This window comes from Procambarus clarkii, chromosome 65, assembly GCF_040958095.1.
Source record: "Procambarus clarkii isolate CNS0578487 chromosome 65, FALCON_Pclarkii_2.0, whole genome shotgun sequence".
In the NCBI taxonomy this organism is placed as follows: Eukaryota; Metazoa; Arthropoda; class Malacostraca; order Decapoda; family Cambaridae; genus Procambarus; species Procambarus clarkii.
Window position 1 is genome coordinate 14,588,930 of NC_091214.1, and position 27,668 is coordinate 14,616,597.

The window sequence follows — 27,668 nt, forward strand, 5'->3', positions numbered from 1 at the left end:
GGGCATTTAGGGTGAAAGAAACTTTGCCCATTTGTTTCTGCCTCGTGCGGGAATCGAACCCGCGCCACAGAATTACGAGTCCTGCGCGCTATCCACCAGGCTACGAGGCCCCCTAGGACCCATATATCACATATTCCGTCTATGCTGCATAGACTCAACCTCAGTACTCGGCCACAGAATGTGATCAGTAGGCGTTGACACAAAGGTGAAATGACATTCTAATTAATCAAGGTATGAATCAAAGTAAATAAAGTTATGATCAAGGTAATTAGTGTGTACGTATAGTGTACACGTACATGTATACATACACATACACACACACACATGTGCGTCTCTCCTACTCTGACAGTAGAGGAGAGAGCTGCTACAGAAAGTGTAAGAGACGCGGGGGGGGGGGGAATGATGATTGTGAGAGGAAGTCAAGGTACTGACTTCCTCTCACAAGGGGGTGGGGGGGGGGGGAGGGGACACACGTGCAGGAAGATATCACTAACACGTGTTTGTGTTCATCTTGAGATGAATTCGGGGCTTAGCGTTCCCGTGGCCCGGTCCTCGACCAGGCCTCCTTTTTGTTACACATCCCCAGTAAGCAGCCCTAGCAGCTGTCTAACTCCCAGGTACCTATTTACTGCTAGGTGAAACTGGCGCATCAAGGTGAAGGAAACTGCCCCATTTGTTTCCGCCTCCGCCGGGGATCGAACCGGGAACCTGAGGACTTTGAACACCGAGCGCTGTCCACTCAGACGTCAGGCCCCATATATATAGTCAGTCACCCGCATGACTATACATGCTTCAAACAACCTCTCTTAAGTGGTATAATACATCGTATTTTGACGTATAAGTCCTTTTAAGTGCAAAAACTGTAACACTAATTATCACAGCGGCTCGCAAAAATTGACGTGGTCTCGTTTTCTATATTCGTGGGTCATTGGCTAGGTTCGGGCAATTTGGTACATCGTTGTAGTGTACACTGTAGCCCCCCCCCTTCATCGGCGGGTAAAATTCAGGTAGAATGTATATGATCACTATACACACACTTACACACACGAGGGGTCTGACAACTGAGTGGACAGCACTTCGGATTCGTAGTCCCGAGGTTCCGGGTTCGATCCCCGGTAGAGGCGGAAACAAATGGGTAGAGTTTCTTTCACCCCTGATGTTCCTGTTTACCTAGCAGTAAATAGGTACCTTAGAGCTAGACAGCTGCTATGGGCTGCTTCCTGGGTGTGCGTGGAAAAAAGTTGATTGATGGTTGAGAGGCGGGTCGGAAAAGCCAGAGCTCAACCCCCGCAAGCATAACTAGGTGAAAACAGCTAGGTGAATACACACACACACACACACACACACACACACACACACACACACACACACACACACACACACTGCCTTAAATGTATATATGATAGAGCCCAGTAGGCCCAGGAACCTGTACACCAGTTGATTGACAGTTGAGAGGCGGGACCAAAGAGCCAGAGCTCAACCCCAGCAAGCATAACTAGGTGAGTACAAATAGTTGAGTACACACACGCACTGTTCACTCTTATGGGGTATTCTCCCCCTATTCTTCAGACTTACAGTGTGTTATTCCCGATTCTTGAATATATTGGCGTGTTCTGCACTGTTCTTCACAATGTTATGGTGTGATCTGCACTGTTCTTCATGTTATGGCGTGTTCCTCTACTTTATTTTTTCCAGTATTTCCGTTCCCTTGTTCTTTCCTGACTCAGCCATCGACAGCGGTGCTGGATCTTGACAGGAATTTGCATAGTCCGTCACAGGATTGAGAGAGAGAGAGAGAGAGAGAGAGAGAGAGAGAGAGAGAGAGAGAGAGAGAGAGAGTCAGAGTCTTGGGGAGGGAGGGAGGGAGGGGGGGGCCAAAAGAAGATGCACAATACTTATCAATTGCTGAAATTTACACCTGTAATTTCTGCCTTAATAATTTGAATCTCCTTCAGTTTAATATCATAATCTATCGCCATATTTGGATCGTAACTGAAGAATATGGATAACAAAATTCGAACAAATAAGAGAAGATAATTAAATTTACGACATAATGGCGATGTGGTAACTGAGAGAGCGCGGGGAAATAACGGTTGCCACGTCGGAATTGGCGGGAACATTTTGTATTGGCGGTTAATTCCGTTGTCCATCGCGTGGTAATGTTTACGTTTTGGCGAGGCCGGCGGGATATTTTGGCGATTGTGAGAGTTGGGGGAGGGGGAAAATGTGAGTGGGTGGGGGTGTGGGAGAGCAGTGTGTGAATGGAGGCGGGGGAAGAGAGGAGGAAACCCAAGAGTTGCCATCTCTTGCCTCTCCCCTCCTCTCTCTCTCTCCTTCGCTCCGTCTGGCGCGGAACGTTTCCCCTCGCCACATTCCCTCACTAGAGTCGGCGAGGAGCAGCCCAACCCCTCTCACTCTCTCACTCTCCCACTCTCACTACCACCACACCTTCTACCCTTGTTTCCCCTCCCCACCCCCACCCTACGTGTTATTCTACTTCTCACCCCTCCCGTTCCCCTCTCCCAAACACACACACACACACACACCCGTCCGTCAAGCCGTGCCCCGTGAGAGTACCGTGGGTGCACGGGCCGTACCGTAGTGTACCCTCCAAGTTACCGTACCCCACATACACAAGTTCCAAGATCATCTCCCTCTGAGGCTCAGGATCTCTGATCTCCGATACCCGCGTCTCCAGCTGTCGCCGATTACGGCCGCGTGTGAGGAACCGAAGAACAGCAGCAGCAGCAGCAGCAGCAGCAGCAGCAGCACCGTCGGAAGATCAGTGCCCCTTGAATAGCGGTTAAGCAGGTTGGAGGTGGTGTGTTGTTATGGTTGTGTGTGGGGGATCGATACGCTACTACACGGCCCTACTCGTGGCCCACTCTGCGCCACACTAATCTTCCTCCTGCTCTCTGCCACTCATATATCCTCCCACCTGCTGTGGGAGGTGGAGCAGGAGGCGCCGCCGTGGGCGTGGTGGCGCTCCCAGGTAGTGAGTGACCACTGCCTGGACCCCGCCTCACGACACCCCCTCGTCCTCCATACACGTCGTTCTTCACTACACCTCCCCACCCCCTCGGAGCCTGGCCAGACACGTCTTCACAGTGGCGTGTGTGTGTGTTTGTATAGTTGTGTGTGTGTGCGTGTTTGCGTGCGTGTTCTTTTAAAGAGTGACTCTCTTAAAGGTCCCCGTAGAGAGCTGTGAAGATTGTGTGTTTGTGTGTTTCCCAGGACCCCGTAAACAACGGCGCCAGGTGTTTGTGAGGACTGACAGAAGAATAGTGACAAGTGTGTGATGGGAATGGTGTAATCATCCAGGTGACACCAGGTGCAGCAAGGTGGCCGCTACACCTGTCTTCCGTCCAGCTTACATGAAGCTCACCTCACACACGTGAAAACAAACTTCTACCTTGATTTTCTTCTCTAAGAATGTTCTGCTGAAGAGTTGAGTGACAGCTGTACCACACGAAACACATTTCTCTTGCAAACGGTGCATTCCACGGCCCCTGCACAGCACAGCTTGGCACCGTGGCCTGGCACTGTTGCCTGGCACCGTGGCCTGGCACCGTAGCCTGGCACCATCGCCTGGTGCCAGCCCTGTCCCTCTGCCCCCTACTGAAGAAACACAAATTTCAGACTTTTGTTGTATCGAGGTTGGGTAGAATCGTGGTGGCGTGCGCGCACGCGCGTGTGTGTGTGTGGGGGTGTGCCAACACCTGCTCCCACGTGTGTGTGGGGGTGTGTCAACACCTGCTCCCACGTGTGTGTGGGGGTGTGTCAACACCTGCTCCCACGTGTGTGTGTGTGGGGGTGTGTCAACACCTGCTCCCACGTGTGTGTGGGGGTGTGCCAACACCTGCTCCCACGTGTGTGTGGGGGTGTGCCAACACCTGCTCCCACGTGTGTGTGGGGGGGGGGGAGTGTCAACACCTGCTGCCACGTGTGTCCCACAACAAAGTGTCCCTCCAGAGGCTGTGTAGTGTATTATATAACACATGAAGATATAGCAACAATGGCACTAACAATGAAGTAGTTTTGATACCGTAGAACCTCCTTATTTTGAGCAGAGTATATATATGCAAATTATATTTTTTTGCGATCTAGTGTTTTAAGAATTAGCACGGAAGTAGGAGCCAGGTAGTGAGGTGTAGGGCCTTAATTTACGTCACGACGCCCTGGTCTCATCCCTACTTTCATCACTCTTTGTAAACACTCTTGAACAGTGGACAGTTTAGCTGAATGTGACAGTCTGACAGTCAGTAACTGGCGCTCAGTTTGGGTGCCACCAATCAGTAAGGGAGTGGAGTGAAAGGCCTGAAACTTGTCCTGAAATGTTCCGTCTGTGAGTGCCACTACCCTTGTGACACGCGGCGTCTACTATTATAAAATGTCACGTTGTGTAAAGACACTTACTTGACTGTCTAAAGTGCCAGTAACACTTTAGAGGTGACTGTTGACATGCAGTGAGTCTCTGATGTGCTCGGTGGCTCCACAAGTGCCAGAAACATTACCCTCCGTCACCACCAGAACAGAACACCAACAACAACAGTTGGAGCACACAAAGATGGCACTACTACAGTGTGGAAAATCCGAGAAGTAGCGTGTAGGAAGGCGGCACTTGTGCCCTCTGGGAGTCTCATTGTCAAAGAAAAGATTGATGGAGGCAGCGAGTGAGAAGATATGCAGCCTCCCTGCTGAGTGGCAGCTCTGACGACCGCTGACGACCGCTACACAAGCGCTAGAATATAGCGGAGCCCGCTACACAGCGCTACACAAGCGCTAGTATATAGCGGAGCCCGCTACACAGCGCTAGTATATAGCGAAGCCCGCTACGAGTGCCAAACTTGCCATCTTCAAGCAGAGAGTAGCGATGTACTAACACCAGGTACACCTAGAGACCCTTAGACGTCCTTGAGAGTACAAAGAGTTGAGAGTACATACCCCAATAAACAATACAGGTGCGCTTAATACACCATTACCTTCAGGGCTCGCTAACCCCCCCCCCACCCCCCCCTGGTGTGTGAGGGAAGAGGGGAAGCCCCGCTACAGTGTCGCTCTACACCCACACCCCACAACAATACCCCCCATCCTACCCACCCCCCATCACCGGCCCCACACCCATGAAATGTGCCACCATGCCTTGGGTTAGTACGCCGTCTCTCACCCGTTGGTGGTGGTGTATTGTAGTGTAGTGTTGTAGTGTAGTTGTAGTGTTGTGTTGTGTTGTAGTGTTGTTGTAGTGTAGTGTTGTAGTGTAGTGTTGTTGTGTTTGCTGCTTGAACACTGATGGTGCCAGAGTCTGGCTACAGCATACAATAGTTGGCCACGTGTTGTTGTGTCCCCTGATGTGTAGTCTGCTGTAGTGTTCCCCTGATGTGTAGTCTGCTGTAGTGGTCCCCTGATGTGTAGTCTGCTGTAGTGTTCCCCTGATGTGTAGTCTGCTGTAGTGTTCCCCTGATGTGTAGTCTGCTGTAGTGGTCCCCTGATGTGTAGTCTGCTGTAGTGTTCCCCTGATGTGTAGTCTGCTGTAGTGTTCCCCTGATGTGTAGTCTGCTGTAGTGGTCCCCTGATGTGTAGTCTGCTGTAGTGTTCCCCTGATGTGTAGTCTGCTGTAGTGTTCCCCTGATGTGTAGTCTGCTGTAGTGGTCCCCCTGATGTGTAGTCTGCTGTAGTGGTCCCCTGATGTGTAGTCTGCTGTAGTGTCCCCCTGATGTGTAGTCTGCTGTAGTGTCCCCCTGATGTGTAGTCTGCTGTAGTGTCCCCCTGATGTGTAGTCTGCTGTAGTGTCCCCCTGATGTGTAGTCTGCTGTAGTGTCCCCCTGATGTGTAGTCTGCTGTAGTGTCCCCCTGATGTGTAGTCTGCTGTAGTGTCCCCCTGATGTGTAGTCTGCTGTAGTGTCCCCCTGATGTGTAGTCTGCTGTAGTGTCCCCCTGATGTGTAGTCTGCTGTAGTGTCCCCCTGATGTGTAGTCTGCTGTAGTGTCCCCCTGATGTGTAGTCTGCTGTAGTGTCCCCCTGATGTGTAGTCTGCTGTAGTGTCCCCCTGATGTGTAGTCTGCTGTAGTGTCCCCCTGATGTGTAGTCTGCTGTAGTGTCCCCCTGATGTGTAGTCTGCTGTAGTGTCCCCCTGATGTGTAGTCTGCTGTAGTGTCCCCCTGATGTGTAGTCTGCTGTAGTGTCCCCCTGATGTGTAGTCTGCTGTAGTGTCCCCCTGATGTGTAGTCTGCTGTAGTGTCCCCCTGATGTGTAGTCTGCTGTAGTGTCCCCCTGATGTGTAGTCTGCTGTAGTGTCCCCCTGATGTGTAGTCTGCTGTAGTGTCCCCCTGATGTGTAGTCTGCTGTAGTGTCCCCCTGATGTGTAGTCTGCTGTAGTGTCCCCCTGATGTGTAGTCTGCTGTAGTGTCCCCCTGATGTGTAGTCTGCTGTAGTGTCCCCCTGATGTGTAGTCTGCTGTAGTGTCCCCCTGATGTGTAGTCTGCTGTAGTGTCCCCCTGATGTGTAGTCTGCTGTAGTGTCCCCCTGATGTGTAGTCTGCTGTAGTGTCCCCCTGATGTGTAGTCTGCTGTAGTGTCCCCCTGATGTGTAGTCTGCTGTAGTGTCCCCCTGATGTGTAGTCTGCTGTAGTGTCCCCCTGATGTGTAGTCTGCTGTAGTGTCCCCCTGATGTGTAGTCTGCTGTAGTGTCCCCCTGATGTGTAGTCTGCTGTAGTGTCCCCCTGATGTGTAGTCTGCTGTAGTGTCCCCCTGATGTGTAGTCTGCTGTAGTGTCCCCCTGATGTGTAGTCTGCTGTAGTGTCCCCCTGATGTGTAGTCTGCTGTAGTGTCCCCCTGATGTGTAGTCTGCTGTAGTGTCCCCTGATGTGTAGTCTGCTGTAGTGTCCCCCTGATGTGTAGTCTGCTGTAGTGTCCCCTGATGTGTAGTCTGCTGTAGTGTCCCCTGATGTGTAGTCTGCTGTAGTGTTCCCCTGATGTGTAGTCTGCTGTAGTGTCCCCTGATGTGTAGTCTGCTGTAGTGGCCCCTGATGTGTAGTCTGCTGTAGTGTCCCCTGATGTGTAGTCTGCTGTAGTGTCCCCCTGATGTGTAGTCTGCTGTAGTGTCCCCTGATGTGTAGTCTGCTGTAGTGTCCCCTGATGTGTAGTCTGCTGTAGTGTCCCCTGATGTGTAGTCTGCTGTAGTGTCCCCCTGATGTGTAGTCTGCTGTAGTGTCCCCTGATGTGTAGTCTGCTGTAGTGTCCCCTGATGTGTAGTCTGCTGTAGTGTCCCCCTGATGTGTAGTCTGCTGTAGTGTCCCCCTGATGTGTAGTCTGCTGTAGTGTCCCCCTGATGTGTAGTCTGCTGTAGTGTCCCCCTGATGTGTAGTCTGCTGTAGTGTCCCCCTGATGTGTAGTCTGCTGTAGTGTCCCCTGATGTGTAGTCTGCTGTAGTGTCCCCTGATGTGTAGTCTGCTGTAGTGTCCCCTGATGTGTAGTCTGCTGTAGTGTCCCCTGATGTGTAGTCTGCTGTAGTGTCCCCTGATGTGTAGTCTGCTGTAGTGTCCCCTGATGTGTAGTCTCCTGTAGTGTCCCCCTGATGTGTAGTCTGCTGTAGTGTCCCCCTGATGTGTAGTCTGCTGTAGTGTCCCCCTGATGTGTAGTCTGCTGTAGTGTCCCCTGATGTGTAGTCTGCTGTAGTGGCCCCTGATGTGTAGTCTGCTGTAGTGTCCCCCTGATGTGTAGTCTGCTGTAGTGTCCCCTGATGTGTAGTCTGCTGTAGTGGCCCCTGATGTGTAGTCTGCTGTAGTGTCCCCTGATGTGTAGTCTGCTGTAGTGTACCCCCTGATGTGTAGTCTGCTGTAGTGTCCCCCTGATGTGTAGTCTGCTGTAGTGTCCCCCTGATGTGTAGTCTGCTGTAGTGTACCCCCTGATGTGTAGTCTGCTGTAGTGTCCCCTGATGTGTAGTCTGCTGTAGTGGCCCCCTGATGTGTAGTCTGCTGTAGTGTCCCCCTGATGTGTAGTCTACTGTAGTGTCCCCCTGATGTGTAGTCTGCTGTAGTGTCCCCCTGATGTGTAGTCTGCTGTAGTGTCCCCCTGATGTGTAGTCTGCTGTAGTGTCCCCCTGATGTGTAGTCTGCTGTAGTGTCCCCTGATGTGTAGTCTGCTGTAGTGTCCCCCTGATGTGTAGTCTGCTGTAGTGTCCCCCTGATGTGTAGTCTGCTGTAGTGTCCCCCTGATGTGTAGTCTGCTGTAGTGTCCCCCTGATGTGTAGTCTGCTGTAGTGTCCCCCTGATGTGTAGTCTGCTGTAGTGTCCCCCTGATGTGTAGTCTGCTGTAGTGGCCCCTGATGTGTAGTCTGCTGTAGTGTCCCCCTGATGTGTAGTCTGCTGTAGTGTCCCCCTGATGTGTAGTCTGCTGTAGTGTCCCCCTGATGTGTAGTCTGCTGTAGTGTCCCCCTGATGTGTAGTCTGCTGTAGTGTCCCCCTGATGTGTAGTCTGCTGTAGTGTCCCCTGATGTGTAGTCTGCTGTAGTGTCCCCCTGATGTGTAGTCTGCTGTAGTGTCCCCCTGATGTGTAGTCTGCTGTAGTGTCCCCCTGATGTGTAGTCTGCTGTAGTGTCCCCTGATGTGTAGTCTGCTGTAGTGTCCCCCTGATGTGTAGTCTGCTGTAGTGTCCCCCTGATGTGTAGTCTGCTGTAGTGTCCCCCTGATGTGTAGTCTGCTGTAGTGTCCCCCTGATGTGTAGTCTGATGTAGTGTCCCCCTGATGTGCAGTCTGCTGTAGTGTCCCCTGATGTGTAGTCTGCTGTAGTGGCCCCTGATGTGTAGTCTGCTGTAGTGTCCCCCCTGATGTGTAGTCTGCTGTAGTGTCCCCTGATGTGTAGTCTGCTGTAGTGGCCCCTGATGTGTAGTCTGCTGTAGTGTCCCCTGATGTGTAGTCTGCTGTAGTGTCCCCCTGATGTGTAGTCTGCTGTAGTGTCCCCCTGATGTGTAGTCTGCTGTAGTGTCCCCCTGATGTGTAGTCTGCTGTAGTGTCCCCCTGATGTGTAGTCTGCTGTAGTGTCCCCTGATGTGTAGTCTGCTGTAGTGGCCCCTGATGTGTAGTCTGCTGTAGTGTCCCCTGATGTGTAGTCTACTGTAGTGTCCCCCTGATGTGTAGTCTGCTGTAGTGTCCCCCTGATGTGTAGTCTGCTGTAGTGTCCCCCTGATGTGTAGTCTGCTGTAGTGTCCCCCTGATGTGTAGTCTGCTGTAGTGTCCCCTGATGTGTAGTCTGCTGTAGTGTCCCCCTGATGTGTAGTCTGCTGTAGTGTCCCCCTGATGTGTATTCTGCTGTAGTGTCCCCCTGATGTGTAGTCTGCTGTAGTGTCCCCTGATGTGTAGTCTGCTGTAGTGTCCCCCTGATGTGTAGTCTGCTGTAGTGTCCCCCTGATGTGTAGTCTGCTGTAGTGGCCCGTGATGTGTAGTCTGCTGTAGTGTCCCCCTGATGTGTAGTCTGCTGTAGTGTCCCCCTGATGTGTAGTCTGCTGTAGTGTCCCCCTGATGTGTAGTCTGCTGTAGTGTCCCCTGATGTGTAGTCTGCTGTAGTGTCCCCCTGATGTGTAGTCTGCTGTAGTGTCCCCCTGATGTGTAGTCTGCTGTAGTGTCCCCCTGATGTGTAGTCTGCTGTAGTGAGTGTCCCCCTGATGTGTAGTCTGCTGTAGTGTCCCCCTGATGTGTAGTCTGCTGTAGTGTCCCCCTGATGTGTAGTCTGCTGTAGTGTCCCCTGATGTGTAGTCTGCTGTAGTGTCCCACTGATGTGTAGTCTGCTGTAGTGTCCCCTGATGTGTAGTCTGCTGTAGTGGCCCCCTGATGTGTAGTCTGACTGTAGTGTCCCCCTGATGTGTAGTCCTGCTGTAGTGTCCCCCTGATGTGTAGTCTGCTGTAGTGTCCCCCTGATGTGTAGTCTGCTGTAGTGTCCCCTGATGTGTAGTCTGCTGTAGTGTCCCTGATGTGTAGTCTGCTGTAGTGTCCCCCTGATGTGTAGTCTGCTGTAGTGTCCCCCTGATGTGTAGTCTGCTGTAGTGTCCCCTGATGTGTAGTCTGCTGTAGTGTCCCCTGATGTGTAGTCTGCTGTAGTGTCCCCCTGATGTGTAGTCTGCTGTAGTGTCCCCTGATGTGTAGTCTGCTGTAGTGTCCCCTGATGTGTAGTCTGCTGTAGTGTCCCCCTGATGTGTAGTCTGCTGTAGTGTCCCTGATGTGTAGTCTGCTGTAGTGTCCCCCTGATGTGTAGTCTGCTGTAGTGTCCCCTGATGTGTAGTCTGCTGTAGAGTCCCCCTGATGTGTAGTCTGCTGTAGTGTCCCCCTGACGTGTAGTCTGCTGTAGTGTCCCCTGATGTGTAGTCTGCTGTAGAGTCCCCCTGATGTGTAGTCGGCTGTAGTGTCCCCCTGATGTGTAGTCTGCTGTAGTGTCCCCTGATGTGTAGTCTGCTGTAGAGTCCCCCTGATGTGTAGTCTGCTGTAGTGTCCCCTGATGTGTAGTCTGCTGTAGAGTCCCCCTGATGTGTAGTCTGCTGTAGTGTCCCCCTGATGTGTAGTCTGCTGTAGTGTCCCCTGATGTGTAGTCTGCTGTAGAGTCCCCCTGATGTGTAGTCTGCTGTAGTGTCCCCTGATGTGTAGTCTGCTGTAGTGTCCCCCTGATGTGTAGTCTGCTGTAGTGTCCCCCTGATGTGTAGTCTGCTGTAGTGTCCCCCTGATGTGTAGTCTGCTGTAGAGTCCCCCTGATGTGTAGTCTGCTGTAGTGTCCCCTGATGTGTAGTCTGCTGTAGTGTCCCCCTGATGTGTAGTCTGCTGTAGTGTCCCCCTGACACTCGGGGATCACCCCAGCAAAGATTATTTTGATTGGACAATGAGATGTGGAGATTGTGTAAAGTGGTGGTGATTGGGTTTACTGTGGGAGGCGGCAATTGTTTTTGGTGGGAGGTGATTGTATACACAGTGGTGATTATTAACAGTGGGAGGTGGTGATTGTGTATAACGATTGGAGTTTACTGTGGGAGGTGGTGAGTGTGTATAACGATTGGAGTTTACTGTGGGAGGTGGTGATTGTGTGTAACGATTGGAGTTTACTGTGGGAGGTGGTGATTGTGTGTAACGATTGGAGTTTACTGTGGGAGGTGGTGATTGTGTTTAACGATTGGAGTTTACTGTGGGAGGTGGTGATTATGTTTAACGATTGGAGTTTACTGTGGGAGGTGGTGATTGTGTTTAACGATTGGAGTTTACTGTGGGAGGTGGTGATTATGTTTAACGATTGGAATCATTTACTGTGGGAGGAGGTGATTGTAAGGTGATTACTGTGACCTACTTAATTAAGTGACCACATTCCGGTCTATCAAGGTAGTCCACGCACCTGTCTCTTATGCTAATGTGAGAGTCTGCTGTCTGCTGCCTGTGTCTGCTGTCTGTCTGTCTGTCACTTGGACCCTGTGTGGACCTGTCTGTGGCAATTCACTTGTTCATGCGTCGTTTATCGGGTGTTGTATGTGTGGCCTGAGACTGGAGCACTTGAAGATCAGGCGACTGACTGTACGCGGCCTCCCACACTGTTGTGGTTGGCGGGATGCATCGCTGAGGGGCAGACCGCTGCCGTTGTACCCGCACGCTGCTTGCTAAGCATCAGGGTGGTAGTGGTGGTAGTAGTGGTAGTGGTGGTAGTAGTATTGGTAGCGGGCACCTGACAGCTGAGTGGACAGCGCTTCGGATTCGTAGTCCTGAGGTTCCGGGTTCGATCCCCGGTGGAGGCGGAGACAAATGTGCAAAATGTTTCTTTCATGCTCTTGTTCAGCTAGTAGTAAATAGGTACCTGGGAGTTAGACAGCTGTCACGGGCTGCTTCCTGGGGGTGGAGGCCTGGTCGAGGACTGGGCCGCGGGGACACTAAGCTCCGAAATCATCTAAAGATAACCTACCCGCAGCAGGAGGAGGAGGTGGTACCCGCAGAAGGAGCAGGTACCCGCACGAGGAGCAGGTACCCGCAGAAGGAGCAGGTACCCGCAGAAGTAACAGGTACCCGCAGGAGGAGCAGGTACCCGCAGAAGGAGCAGGTACCCGCAGAAGGAGCAGGTACCCGCAGAAGGAGCAGGTACCCGCAGAAGGAGCAGGTACCCGCAGAAGGAGCAGGAACCCGCAGAAGGAGCAGGTACCCGCAGAAGGAGCAGGTACCCGCACGAGGAGTAGGTACCCGCAGAAGGAGCAGGTACCCGCACGAGGAGTAGGTACCCGCAGAAGGAGCAGGTACCCGCAGAAGGAGCTGGTACCCGCAGAAGGAGCAGGTACCCGCAGAAGGAGCAGGTGCCCGCATAAGGAGCAGGTACCCACACGAGGAGCAGGTACCCGCATAAGGAGCAGGTACCCGCAGAAGGAGCAGGTACCCACACGAGGAGCAGGGACCCGCACGAGGAGCAGGTACCCGCACGAGGAGCAGGGACCCGCACGAGGAGCAGGGACCCGCACGAGGAGCAGGGACCCGCACGAGGAGCAGGTACCCACACGAGGAGCAGGGACCCGCAGAAGTAGCAGGTACCCGCACGAGAAGCAGGTACCCGCAGAAGGAGCAGGTACCCGCAGAAGGAGCAGGTACCCGCACGAGAAGCAGGTACCCGCACGAGGAGCAGGGACCCGCACGAGGAGCAGGTACCCGCACGAGGAGCAGGTACCCGCACGAGGAGCAGGTACCCGCACGAGGAGCAGGTACCCGCACGAGGAGCAGGTACCCGCACGAGGAGCAGGGACCCGCACGAGGAGCAGGGACCCACACGAGGAGCAGGGACCCGCAGAAGTAGCAGGTACCCGCACGAGAAGCAGGTACCCGCAGAAGGAGCAGGTACCCGCACGAGAAGCAGGTACCCGCAGAAGGAGCAGGTACCCGCAGAAGGAGCAGGTACCCGCAGAAGCAGCAGGTACCCGCAGAGGGAGTAGGTACCCGCAGGAGGAGCAGGTACCCGCAGAGGGAGCAGGTACCCGCAGAAGTATCAGGTACCCGCAGAAGGAGCAGGTATCCGCACGAGGAGCAGGTACCCGCAGATGGAGCAGGTATCCGCACGAGGAGCAGGTACCCGCAGAAGGAGCAGGTTCCCGCAGAAGGAGCAGGTACCCGCAGGAGCAGGTACCCGCAGGAGGAGCAGGTACCCGCACGAGGAGCAGGTACCCGCACGAGGAGCAGGTACCCGCACGAGGAGCAGGTACCCGCACGAGGAGCAGGTACCCGCACGAGGAGCAGGTACCCGCACGAGGAGCAGGTACCCGCACGAGGAGCAGGTACCCGCACGAGGAGCAGGTACCCGCAGGAGCAGGTACCCGCAGGAGGAGCAGGTACCCGCACGAGGAGCAGGTACCCGCACGAGGAGCAGGTACCCACACGAGGAGCAGGTACCCGCACGAGGAGCAGGTACCTGCACGAGGAGCAGGTACCCGCACGAGGAGCAGGTACCCGCACGAGGAGCAGGTACTCGCACGAGGAGCAGGTACCCGCACGAGGAGCAGGTACCCGCACGAGGAGCAGGTACCCGCACGAGGAGCAGGTACCCACACGAGGAGCAGGTACCCGCGAGGGGCAGGAGACAACCCGCAGGGAAAAATGGACTCGTTTCCACCCCACTTGATCTCTTTAGCTGTTGTGGGTGATAAACACCTGCCGCCATGCAGGGTAAGAGTATCTGTGGTGCAGGGCGGTGGGATTGAACCTCTGTTCTGCATCACCCTACTTCTATGTCTTGGACTGAATTGTGCATGCGGCTTGCACCTGTTGCTATAGCTGTTAGCTTATACTGGCTACTGATACTATTCTTGGTGTTCTGTTCCTTGTTCAGAACCTTGGTGTTCTGTTCCTTGTTCAGAACCTTGGTGTTCTGTTCCTTGTTCAGAACCTTGGTGTCCTGTTCCTTGTTCAGAACCTTGGTGTCCTGTTCCTTGTTCAGAACCTTGGTGTCCTGTTCCTTGTTCAGAACCTTGGTGTTCTTGTTCCTTGTTCAGAACCTTGGTGTCCTGTTCCTTGTTCAGAACCTTGGTGTTCTGTTCCTTGTTCAGAACCTTGGTGTTCTTGTTCCTTGTTCAGAACCTTGGTGTCCTGTTCCTTGTTCAGAACCTTGGTGTTCTTGTTCCTTGTTCAGAACCTTGGTGTTCTGTTCCTTGTTCAGAACCTTGGTGCTCTTGTTCCTTGTTCAGAACCTTGGTGTTCTGTTCCTTGTTCAGAACCTTGGTGTTCTGTTCCTTGTTCAGAACCTTGGTGTTCTGTTCCTTGTTCAGAACCTTGGTGTCCTGTTCCTTGTTCAGAACCTTGGTGTTCTGTTCCTTGTTCAGAACCTTGGTGTTCTGTTCCTTGTTCAGAACCTTGGTGTTCTGTTCCTTGTTCAGAACCTTGGTGTTCTGTTCCTTGTTCAGAACCTTGGTGTCCTGTTCCTTGTTCAGAACCTTGGTGTTCTGTTCCTTGTTCAGAACCTTGGTGTCCTGATCCTTGTTCAGAACCTTGGTGTCCTGTTCCTTGTTCAGAACCTTGGTGTTCTGTTCCTTGTTCAGAACCTTGGTGTTCTGTTCCTTGTTCAGAACCTTGGTGTCCTGATCCTTGTTCAGAACCTTGGTGTCCTGTTCCTTGTTCAGAACCTTGGTGTCCTGTTCCTTGTTCAGAACCTTGGTGTCCTGTTCCTTGTTCAGAACCTTGTTGTCCTGTTCCTTGTTCAGAACCTTGGTGTTCTGTTCCTTGTTCTTGTTCAGAACCTTGGTGTCCTGTTCCTTGTTCAGAACCTTGGCAGACCAGGAGGCCTGCTCGCAGACCGGACCGAGGGGATGTTAATCCCCGCGAAGCTACACAAGGTAGCCAGTCTTCATTACCTTTCACTAACTGGGGTTAAACTCTAAAAGCCACTTGTTCTCACTTCTGAAGATGGTGAAGGTCTTGCCGGCACACTTGTTGGTCCTTAACGGTTTCTAACCACCATAATTAGTCCTGGCTGGTCAGAAAACATGGCCACGGTCCTGGGGCCAGATTCACGAAGCAGTTACGCAAGCACTTACGAACGTTTACATCTTTCCTCAACCTTTGACACCTTTGGTTACATTTATTAAACAGTTTACAAGCATGAAAACTTGCCAATCAACTGTTGTTATTGTTATAAACAGCCTCCTGGTGCTTCGGAGCTCATTAACTGTTTAATAATTGTAAACTAAGCCGCTAAAAATTGAGAAAAGATGGACAGGTTCGTAAGTGCTTTCGTGAATCTGGCCCCTGGTCAGTTCTCTCCACCAGGTTATTGACGTAGATTAAGGAGCTCATCTGTTGGTCCCGGGTTCGATCCCAGGCGCCGGCAAGAAACAATGGGCAGACTTTCTTTCACCCTATGCCCCTGTTACCTAGCAGTAAAATAGGTACCTGGGTGTTAGTCAGCTGTCACGGGCTGCTTCCTGGGGGTGTAGGCCTGGTCGAGGACCGGGCCGCGGGGACACTAAAAGCCCCGAAATCATCTCAAGATAACCTACCTTCATGTAGATAAGACCTCTACCTTCCTGTAGATAAGATCTCCAAGATATATGCACTCCTTCATGTAGATAAGACCTCTACCTTCATGTAGATAAAACCTCTACCTGCTTTAGGAGGGTGGGAAGGGGGGGGGGGTACATCTGTTGCTGGTGGTGGTGATGGTGGTGATGTTGGTGGTGGTGGTGGTGGTGGTGATGCAAGTGTTGGTGCTAGTGGTGGTGGTGGTGGTGGTGATGCTGGTGGTGGTGCTACTGTCAGTGATACGCAGGCAGACGTGTACCCAAATGTTGTCAATACTGGTGATTACGCCTGAGAGTGTGGCCACAGGAGGAACCTGCTCCTCCCACAACAGGTTTCCACGCTTCCTTTACTCAATATTTGGAAGCCAAAAATACGAGTTTATAGAGACGCGCAGTTATGTGGTTTACACATTTACACAAGCAAATGCACGCTCCCCCCACGCGCTCGCACGCGCGCACGCATACACACACACACACACACACACACACACACACACGGTGTAGGTAGGTCGGCGCTCGGGGAGACATGATCACTGAAAAAGTTCTTTTTAACGTCCCTGTGGCTCATGTGGGTACTCAGCTTCCACCTGTGTCCTATGGTGCGTGTGCCATCAGCGTTGAATAGTTTATCTACCTACCCTGTCTTTTATCTTGTCTACCCTGTCAATTCCTCTTGAGAATTTTGTAGGTAGTGATCATGTCTCCCTTTACTCTTCTGTCTTCCAGTGCCGTAAGGTGCATTTCCCGCAACTTTTCCTCGTAACTCATGCTTCTTAGTTCTGGCACTAGTCTAGTGGCATACCTTTGGACTTTTTCCAGCTTCGTCTTGTGCTTGACAAGGTACGGGCTCCATGCTGGGGCCGCATACTCCAGGATTGGTCTTCCATATGTGGTATACAAGGTTTTGAATGATTCCTTACACAGGTTATTGAAGGCTGTTCTGATGTTAGCCAGCCTCGCATACTCCAGTAGCATTTCTCTGACCATCTCTGCAACCTGTTCAGGTCCTCTTGGAGGATTCTGCAATCCTCATCTGTCACAACTCTTCTCATCAACTTTGCGTCATCCGCAAACATCGACATGTAGGACTCTACGCCTGTAAACATGTCGTTAACATATACAAGAAATAGAATTGGTCCCAGCACCGATCCTTGTGGTACTCCACTTGTTACTGTTCGCCAGTCCGACTTCTCGCCCCTTCCCGTAACTCTTTGGCTCCTTCCTGTTAGGTAATTCCTTATCCATGCTAGGACCTTTCCCCCCACCCCTGCCTGCCTCTCGAGCTTGAACAGCAGTCTCATGTGCGGTACTGTATCAAAGGCTTTTTGGCAGTCCAGAAATATGCAGTCCGCCCAACCATCTCTGTCCTGTCTTATCCTCGTTATTTTATCATTGAATTCCAAAAGGTTTGTTAGGCACGATTTCCCTGTCCAGAACCCATGTTGATGTTTGTTCACAAACCTAATGTTCTCCAGGTGTGCAACCAGTCGTAGCCTAATTATTCTTTCAAGTATTTTACAGGGGATGCTTGTCAGTGATACAGGTCTATAGTTAAGTGCCTCCTCCCTATCACCTTTCTTGAAGATCGGTACGACATTTGCCTTCTTCCAGCAACTGGGCAATTCTCCTGACATAAGTGACTCATTAAAGATCATTGCCAGAGACACGCTGAGGGCCTGTGCTGCTTCTTTTAGTATCCACGGTGATACTTTGTCTGGTCCAACTGCTTTAGTTGCATCTAGAGTTGTCAACTGTTTCATTACCTTCTCTGCTGTCACCTCCATATCTGATAGTCTTTCATCTAGGGTAATCTCTTCTAACAATGGGAGCTGCTCAGGCTCGGTAGTGAACACTCCATGGAAACTGGCATTCAGTGCCTCGCATATTTCCTTGTCACTTTCAGTATATGCCCCCTCTGTCTTCCTTAGTCTTGTCACTTGGTCGTTCACCGACATTTTTCTTCTTATATGACTGTGTAGTAACTTAGGTTGTTTTTTCGCTGTGATCGCAATATCGTTCTCATAGTCCCTTTCCGATGTTCGTCTTATGTTAATGTAATCGTTCCTAGCTCTGTTGTATCTGCTTCTGTTGTCCTCTGTTCTTTGTCTTCTGTACTTCCTCCACTCCCGCCTGCTGGCCATTTTTGCTTCCTGACACTGTCTATTAAACCATGGGTTATTATATTCCTTCTTATTTTTTCCCTTTACTGTTGGTATAATACTCTCTTCGGCCTCCTGACATTTCTGTATGACCAGGTCCATCATATCTTGGACTGTTTTTCCTCTAACGTATGCGCGCGCGCTCGTGCGTGCGTGTGCGCGCGTGTTCGCATTACCCTGGCTACACGTGCTCTCAGCCTCGCTCAGCCTCAGTTTGTTTACACAATCAGCTGACTGGACGAGTGAGACACAGTCCACACGGCAAGTGTTCAGGACGTGATGATAGCAGCTGATATCGGTGGATAACTATGCAACATAACCGGCAAGCACACACACATATATCAACAGGTAGACGGAGGCGGGGGAGGAACCTGTATGGAAATGAGCCAAACCAGATATGATGCAACATGGCGGTAGCCGCCCAAGCAACCCATTTTCGTTATCGTCATAATCTTAACCCCTCATGATATCTTCCCATGATCATACACACGATAACATCAATCTACGCATCTGAGATGTGTAATTGTCATGATATACAGTGATAATGGTGGTATTAATGCTTGTTTACATTGAGCTTGTTTACCTTGACAGGATGAATTCCACCCGTTCATCGAAGCGCTGTTGCCACATGTCAAATCCTTCGCCTACACGTGGTTCAACCTGCAGGCCGCCAAGCGGAAATACTTCAAGAAACATGAGAAGAGGATGTCTCTGGAGGAAGAGAGGAGGTGCAAGGATGAACTCCAGGTACGTGACCTCTGGCGCTTGACCCCGCCTTGACCTCTCTTACACGCCCCCTCCTCACCCCAGCCCCCCCCCACACTAGGTGCTATCATCTGGAATTTGCCTCTTGGGTGTCTCGCTATTTTTTTTTTTAAAGGGACGTTTAGATCATTCTTTTAGATTTTAAGACATTTCTGAAGGACATCATTTTAAGGCGTTTGTTTGTTGGTTTGAAGATTTGGGGTCTTGGGTACACACGGGGGGTCGTGGGTACACACGGGGGGTTTGAGGGTACACACGGGGGGTCGTGGGTACACACGGGGGGTTTGAGGGTACACACGGGGGGTCGTGGGTACACACGGGGGGTTTGAGGGTACACACGGGGGGTCATGGGTACACACGGGGGGTTTGAGGGTACACACGGGGGGTCGTGGGTACACACGGGGGGTTTGAGGGTACACACGGGGGGTCGTGGGTACACACGGGGGGTTTGAGGGTACACACAGGGGGTCGTGGGTACACACGGGGGGTTTGAGGGTACACACAGGGGGTCGTGGGTACACACGGGGGGTTTGAGGGTACACACAGGGGGTCGTGGGTACACACGGGGGGTTTGAGGGTACACACGGGGGGTCGTGGGTACACACGGGGGGTTTGAGGGTACACACGGGGGGTCGTGGGTACACACGGGGGGTTTGAGGGTACACACAGGGGGTCGTGGGTACACACGGGGGGTTTGAGGGTACACACGGGGGGTCGTGGGTACACACGGGGGGTTTGAGGGTACACACAGGGGGTCGTGGGTACACACGGGGGGTTTGAGGGTACACACGGGGGGTCGTGGGTGCACACGGGGGGTTTGAGGGTACACACGGGGGGTCGTGGGTGCACACGGGGGGTTTGAGGGTACACACAGGGGGTCGTGGGTACACACGGGGGGTTTGAGGGTACACACAGGGGGTCGTGGGTACACACGGGGGGTTTGAGGGTACACACAGGGGGTCGTGGGTACACACGGGGGGTTTGAGGGTACACACAGGGGGTCGTGGGTACACACGGGGGGTTTGAGGGTACACACGGGGGGTCGTGGGTACACACGGGGGGTTTGAGGGTACACACGGGGGGTCGTGGGTACACACGGGGGGTTTGAGGGTACACACGGGGGGTCGTGGGTACACACGGGGAGTTTGAGGGTACACACAGGGGGTCGTGGGTACACACGGGGGGTTTGAGGGTACACACGGGGGGTCGTGGGTACACACGGGGGGTTTGAGGGTACACACAGGGGGTCGTGGGTACACACGGGGGGTTTGAGGGTACACACGGGGGGTCGTGGGTGCACACGGGGGGTTTGAGGGTACACACGGGGGGTCGTGGGTGCACACGGGGGGTTTGAGGGTACACACAGGGGGTCGTGGGTACACACGGGGGGTTTGAGGGTACACACAGGGGGTCGTGGGTACACACGGGGGGTTTGAGGGTACACACAGGGGGTCTTGGGTACACACGGGGGGTTTGAGGGTACACACGGGGGGTCGTGGGTACACACGGGGGGTTTGAGGGTACACACAGGGGGTCGTGGGTACACACGGGGGGTTTGAGGGTACACACGGGGGGTCGTGGGTGCACACGGGGGGTTTGAGGGTACACACGGGGGGTCGTGGGTGCACACGGGGGGTTTGAGGGTACACACAGGGGGTCGTGGGTACACACGGGGGGTTTGAGGGTACACACAGGGGGTCGTGGGTACACACGGGGGGTTTGAGGGTACACACAGGGGGTCGTGGGTACACACGGGGGGTTTGAGGGTACACACAGGGGGTCGTGGGTACACACGGGGGGTCGAGGGTACACACGGGGGGTCGAGGGTACACACGGGGGGTCGAGGGTACACACGGGGGGTTTGAGGGTACACACAGGGGGTCGTGGGTACACACGGGGGGTCGTGGGTACACACGGGGGGTCGAGGGTACACACAGGGGGTCGTGGGTACACACGGGGGGTCGTGGGTACACACGGGGGGTCGAGGGTACACACGGGGGGTCGTGGGTACACACGGGGGGTCGTGGGTACACACGGGGGGTCGAGGGTACACACGGGGGGTTTGAGGGTACACACAGGGGGTCGTGGGTACACACGGGGGGTCGTGGGTACACACGGGGGGTCGAGGGTACACACAGGGGGTCGTGGGTACACACGGGGGGTCGTGGGTACACACGGGGGGTCGAGGGTACACACGGGGGGTCGAGGGTACACACGGGGGTCGAGGGTACACACAGGGGGTCGAGGGTACACACAGGGGTCGTGGGTACACACGGGGGTCGTGGGTACACACAGGGGGTCGTGGGTACACACGGGGGTCGCGGGGACACACAGGGGGTCGTGGGTACACACGGGGGGTCGAGGGTACACACAGGGGTCGAGGGTACACACGGGGGGTCGAGGGTACACACGGGGGTCGAGGGTACACACAGGGGGTCGAGGGTACACACAGGGGTCGTGGGTACACACGGGGGTCGTGGGTACACACGGGGGTCGAGGGTACACACGGGGGTCGTGGGTACACACGGGGGTCGAGGGTACACACGGGGGTCGAGGGTACACACAGGGGGTCGTAGGTACACACAGGGGGTCGTGGGTACACACAGGGGGGGGTCGAGGGTACACACAGGGGTCGAGGGTACACACGGGGGGGTCGAGGGTACACACGGGGGGGTCGTGGGTACACACAGGGGTCAAGGGTACGCACAGGGGGTCGAGGGTACACACAGGGGGTCGAAGGTACACACAGGGGTCGAGGGTACACACAGGGGGTCGAGGGTACACACAGGGGTCGAGGGTACACACAGGGGGTCGAGGGTACACACAGGGGTCGAGGGTACACACAGGAGGTCGAGGGTACATACAGGGGGTCGAGGGTACACACAGGGGGTCGTGGGTACACACAGGGGGTCGTGGGTACACACAGGGGGTCGAGGGTACACACAGGGTCGAGGGTACACACAGGGGGTCGAGGGTACACATGGGGGTCGTGGGTACATTCAGGGGTCGAGGGTACACACAGGGGTCGAGGGTACACACGGGGGGTCGAGGGTACACACGGGGGGGTCGTGGGTACACACAGGGGTCGAGGGTACACACAGGGGGTCGAGGGTACACACAGGGGGTCGAGGGTACACACAAGGGGTCGAGGGTACACACAGGGGTCGAGGGTACACACAGGGGGTCGAGGGTACACACAGGGGGTCGAGGGTACACACAGGGGGTCGAGGGTACACACAGGGGGTCGAGGGTACACACAGGGGGTCGTGGGTACACACAGGGGTTAGGGGGTCGAGGGTACACACAGGGTCGAGGGTACACACAGGGGGTCGAGGGTACACACGGGGGTCGTGGGTACATTCAGGGGTCGAGGGTACACACAGGGGTCGAGGGTACACACAAGGGTCGTGGGTACACACGGGGGTCGAGGGTACACACAGGGGTCGAGGGTACACACAGGGGGTCGAGGGTACACACAGGGGTCGAGGGTACACACAGGGGGTCGAGGGTGCACACGGGGGTCGTGGGTACACACAGGGGTCGAGGGTACACACAGGGGGTCGAGGGTACACACAAGGGGTCGTGGGTACACACAGGGGGTCGAGGGTACACACGGGGGTCGAGGGTACACACAGGGGTCGAGGGTACACACAGGGGGTCGAGGGTACACACATGGGGTCGTGGGTACACACGGGGGTCGAGGGTACACACGGGGGTCGAGGGTACACACGGGGGTCGAGGGTACACACAGGGGGTCGTAGGTACACACAGGGGGTCGTGTGTGGTTGTGGGGGGGGACAGTTTCTAGACGAGGGAGAGACGGAAGTGCAGCGACAAAGAATTCCACATACATTTTAGGATGGACGGGTGTGTTCGCCCGATGGGTGACGGGCGGGGCCTTGACGGGTGACGGGCGGGGTCGTGACGGGTGACGGACAAACTGGCGAGGCTGTGACGGACATCTGGAGACGACAGGTCCAATTTCTGGGTGATGAACTCCCCCTCCCTCACCCATTCCTTCTTTTTTGTACAACTTTTCGTAAATGTAGATTCTCGTTTTAGTGTCAAGTTTAGGATACAAGTTCATATGAATTCCCGTTGTGTATCATCCTGTATCATCCTGTACCATCCTCATTTGTGAGTGGAAACTCAACCTAGAGCCACTAGCAATTGGAACTCTCGCTCTCACAACGACTCTAGAAGCCAAGAGCTTACTGAAGGCAGCAAGAAGCAGTCTCCAATAGAGGCTCGTTAAGAACTTAAACTCAGGAATGCTCTGATATAATGATAACTGCTCTACCCAGGTTCAAGCTCCATCAGATATGCAGTATGTTAAGTTAGTGTGTGAATTATCCCCCTATTATATTATCCCCCTACTATATTATCCCCCTATTATATTATCCCCCTATTATATTATCCCCCTATTATATTATCCCCCTATTATATTATCCCCCTATTATATTATCCCCCTATTATATTATCCCCCTATTATATTATCCCCCTATTATATTATCCCCCTATTATATTATCCCCCTATTATATTATCCCCCTATTTTATTATCCCCCTATTATATTATCCCCCTATTATATTATCCCCCTATTATATTATCCCCCTATTATATTATCCCCCTATTATATTATCCCCCTATTATATTATCCCCCTATTTTATTATCCCCCTATTATATTATCCCCCTATTATATTATCCCCCTATTATATTATCCCCCTATTTTATTATCCCCCTATTTTATTATCCCCCTATTATATTATCCCCTATTTTATTATCCCCTATTTTATTATCCCCTATTTTATCTACCCTATTATATTATCCCCTATTTTATCTCCCCTATTATATTATCCCCTATTATATTATCCCCTATTATATTATCCCCTATTTTATTATCCCCTATTTTATTATCCCCTATTTTATCTACCCTATTATATTATCCCCTATTTTATCTCCCCTATTATATTATCCCCTATTATATTATCCCCTATTATATTATCCCCCTATTTTAATCGTAGACCCTTATTCCTCCAGTAGCCCACTCCTTATTATCTCCAATTTTGTTTTGTTTTTTACATCTTAATATGTGAGGTCTCGTGGTCCTTCCTTTATTCAGTTCCATCTGCTGTGGCCCTCAAGGAGGTTTTTACCAGTCCTCCCTCGTCAACAACTTATTTTAATATTCCGTTTTCTTCGTGAAGGGAGCTGGCTGTTCTAATGCTCTCCTCGTGTTGTGCACCCCAGGTGGAAATTTTATTGGCGGGGTCCCCCCTTCCCCTTTTTGTTGTGTGTGTGTGGGGGGGTGGGTGGGAGGTGTGTGTGTTGTGTGTGTGTTGTGTGTGTGTGTGTGCGTGTGTGTGTGTGTGTGGTGTGTGTGTGTGTGTGTGTGTGTGTGTGTGTGTGTGTGTGTGTGGTGTGTGTGTGTGGTGTGTGTGTGTGTGTGTGTGTGTGTGTGTGTGTGTGTGTGTGTGTGGTGTGTGTGTGTGTGTGTGTGTGTGTGTGGTGTGTGTGTGTGGTGTGTGTGTGTGTGTGTGTGTGTGTGTGTGTGTGTGTGTGGTGTGTCTGTGTGTCTCTGTATGCGTGTGTGTGTGTGTGTGTGTGTGTGTGTGTGTGTGTGTGTGTGTGTGTGTGTGTGTGTGTGTGAAAAAATAGTAGTAACGATTGACAGTTGAGAGGCGGGCCGAAAGAGCAGAGCTCAATCCTCGCAATTACAACTAGGTGAATAAAACTAGGTGAATACACACACACGTTTTAACCTGGTATCGAAGTCTCTCTCAAAATGTAACTACTGCCCCCCCCCCCCAGGATACTCCTCCACAACAGTTGACTAACACCAGGGTAACTATGTACTACTAGGTGAACACAGGCATTAGATGAAAAGAAAAGTACCCAGCCCTTTCTGTCCCGCCCGGGAATCGAACGCGGAACCCCCTAGTTGTGGGTGGAGAACGAAGCCAACTGCGCTACGGGTCCGTAAGATCCATAATGCCAGGTGAAGGACAAGAACTGTGGTCTCTAACGCCGTCTCTCGCGGTCTGGCGAAGTTTAACTCTATTTACACCCGACCCTTAAATTAGTGAAGCCTCCCACCAACCACGAATGAAGCCTCCCACCAACCATGAATGAAGCCTCCCACCAACCATGAATGAAGCCCCCACCAACCATGAATGAAGCCTCCCACCAACCATGAATGAAGCCCCCACCAACCATGAATGAAGCCTCCCACCAACCACGAATGAAACCTCCCACCAACCATGAATGAAGCCTCCCACCAACCATGAATGAAGCCCCCACCAACCATGAATGAAGCCTCCCACCAACCATGAATGAAGCCCCCACCAACCATGAATGAAGCCTCCCACCAACCACGAATGAAGCCTCCCACCAACCACGAATGAAGCCTCCCACCAACCATGAATGAAGCCTCCCACCAACCACGAATGAAGCCTCCCACCAACCATGAATGAAGCCCCCACCAACCATGAATGAAGCCCCCACCAACCATGAATGAAGCCTCCCACCAACCATGAATGAAGCCCCCACCAACCATGAATGAAGCCTCCCACCAACCACGAATGAAGCCTCCCACCAACCACGAATGAAGCCTCCCACCAACCATGAATGAAGCCTCCCACCAACCACGAATGAAGCCTCCCACCAACCATGAATGAAGCCCCCACCAACCATGAATGAAGCCCCCACCAACCATGAATGAAGCCTCCCACCAACCACGAATGAAGCCTCCCACCAACCATGAATGAAGCCTCCCACCAACCATGAATGAAGCCCCCACCAACCATGAATGAAGCCTCCCACCAACCATGAATGAAGCCTCCCACCAACCACGAATGAAGCCTCCCACCAACCACGAATGAAGCCTCCCACCAACCACGAATGAAGCCTCCCACCAACCATGAATGAAGCCTCCCACCAACCATGAATGAAGCCTCCCACCAACCAAGAGTGAAGCAGTCCCACCAACCACGAATGAAGCCTCCCACCAACCACGAATGAAGCCTCCCACCAACCACGAATGAAGCCTCCCACCAACCACGAATGAAGCCTCCCACCAACCATGAATGAAGCCTCCCACCAACCAAGAGTGAAGCAGTCCCACCAACCACGAATGAAGCCTCCCACCAACCACGAATGAAGCCTCCCACCAACCATGAATGAAGCCTCCCACCAACCAAGAGTGAAGCCTCCCACCAACCACGAATGAAGCCTCCCACCAACCATGAATGAACCCTCCCACCAACCACGAATGAAGCCTCCCACCAACCATGAATGAAGCCTCCCACTAACCATGAATGAAGCCTCCCACCAACCATGAATGAAGCCTCCCACCAACCATGAATGAAGCCTCCCACTAACCATGAATGAAGCCTCCCACCAACCATGAATGAAGCCTCCCACCAACCATGAATGAAGCCTCCCACCAACCATGAATGAAGCCTCCCACCAACCATGAATGAACCCTCCCACTAACCATGAATGAAGCCTCCCACCAACCATGAATGAAGCCTCCCACCAACCATGAATGAAGCCTCCCACTAACCATGAATGAACCCTCCCACCAACCATGAATGAACCCTCCCACTAACCATGAATGAAGCCTCCCACCAACCACGAATGAAGCCTCCCACCAACCATGAATGAAGCCTCCCACTAACCATGAATGAACCCTCCCACCAACCATGAATGAACCCTCCCACTAACCATGAATGAACCCTCCCACCAACCATGAATGAAGCCTCCCACTAACCATGAATGAAGCCTCCCACCAACCATGAATGAAGCCTCCCACCAACCATGAATGAAGCCTCCCACCAACCATGAATGAAGCCTCCAACCAACCATGAATGAACCCTCCCACCAACCATGAATGAACCCTCCCACTAACCATGAATGAAGCCTCCCACCAACCACGAATGAAGCCTCCCACCAACCACGAATGAAGCCTCCCACTAACCATGAATGAACCCTCCCACCAACCATGAATGAACCCTCCCACTAACCATGAATGAAGCCTCCCACCAACCACGAATGAAGCCTCCCACCAACCATGAATGAAGCCTCCCACTAACCATGAATGAACCCTCCCACCAACCATGAATGAACCCTCCCACTAACCATGAATGAACCCTCCCACTAACCATGAATGAAGCCTCCCACCAACCACGAATGAAGCCTCCCACTAACCATGAATGAAGCCTCCCACCAACCATGAATGAAGCCTCCCACCAACCAAGAGTGAAGCAGTCCCACCAACCAAGAGTGAAGCCTCCCACCAACCACGAATGAAGCGTCCCACCAACCACGAATGAAGCTTCCCACCAACCACGAATAAAGCCTCCCACCAACCACGAATAAAGCCTCCCACTAACCATGAATGAAGCCTCCCACCAACCACGAATGAAGCCTCCCACCAACCACGAATGAAGCCTCCCACCAACCACGAATGAAGCCTCCCACCAACCACGAATAAAGCCTCCCACCAACCATGAATGAAGCCTCCCACCAACCATGAATGAAGACTCCCACTAACCATGAATGAAGCCTCCCACCAACCATGAATGAAGCCTCCCACTAATCATGAATGAAGCCTCCCACCAACCATGAATGAAGCCTCCCACTAACCATGAATGAAGCCTCCCACCAACCATGAATGAAGCCTCCCACCAACCATGAATGAAGCCTCCCACCAACCATGAATGAAGCCTCCAACCAACCATGAATGAACCCTCCCACCAACCATGAATGAACCCTCCCACTAACCATGAATGAAGCCTCCCACCAACCACGAATGAAGCCTCCCACCAACCATGAATGAAGCCTCCCACTAACCATGAATGAACCCTCCCACCAACCATGAATGAACCCTCCCACTAACCATGAATGAAGCCTCCCACCAACCACGAATGAAGCCTCCCACCAACCATGAATGAAGCCTCCCACTAACCATGAATGAACCCTCCCACCAACCATGAATGAACCCTCCCACTAACCATGAATGAACCCTCCCACTATCCATGAATGAAGCCTCTAACCAACCACGAATGAAGCCTCCCACTAACCATGAATGAAGCCTCCCACCAACCATGAATGAAGCCTCCCACCAACCAAGAGTGAAGCAGTCCCACCAACCAAGAGTGAAGCCTCCCACCAACCACGAATGAAGCCTCCCACCAACCACGAATGAAGCCTCCCACCAACCACGAATAAAGCCTCCCA

The 27,668-nt window shown here is 52.9% G+C and overlaps 1 protein-coding gene across 1 annotated transcript in view; it reads left to right on the forward strand.

Annotated features, from left to right (window-relative positions):
• NfI (Nuclear factor I) overlaps positions 1–27,668 on the forward strand; it is a gene marked incomplete in the record, with an annotated part of 283,358 nt that overhangs the window by 47,019 nt on the left and 208,671 nt on the right. Inside the window, 1 exon segment of the mRNA XM_069309428.1 lies at positions 18,255–18,410. Coding sequence (XP_069165529.1) covers positions 18,255–18,410 — 156 coding nt within the window.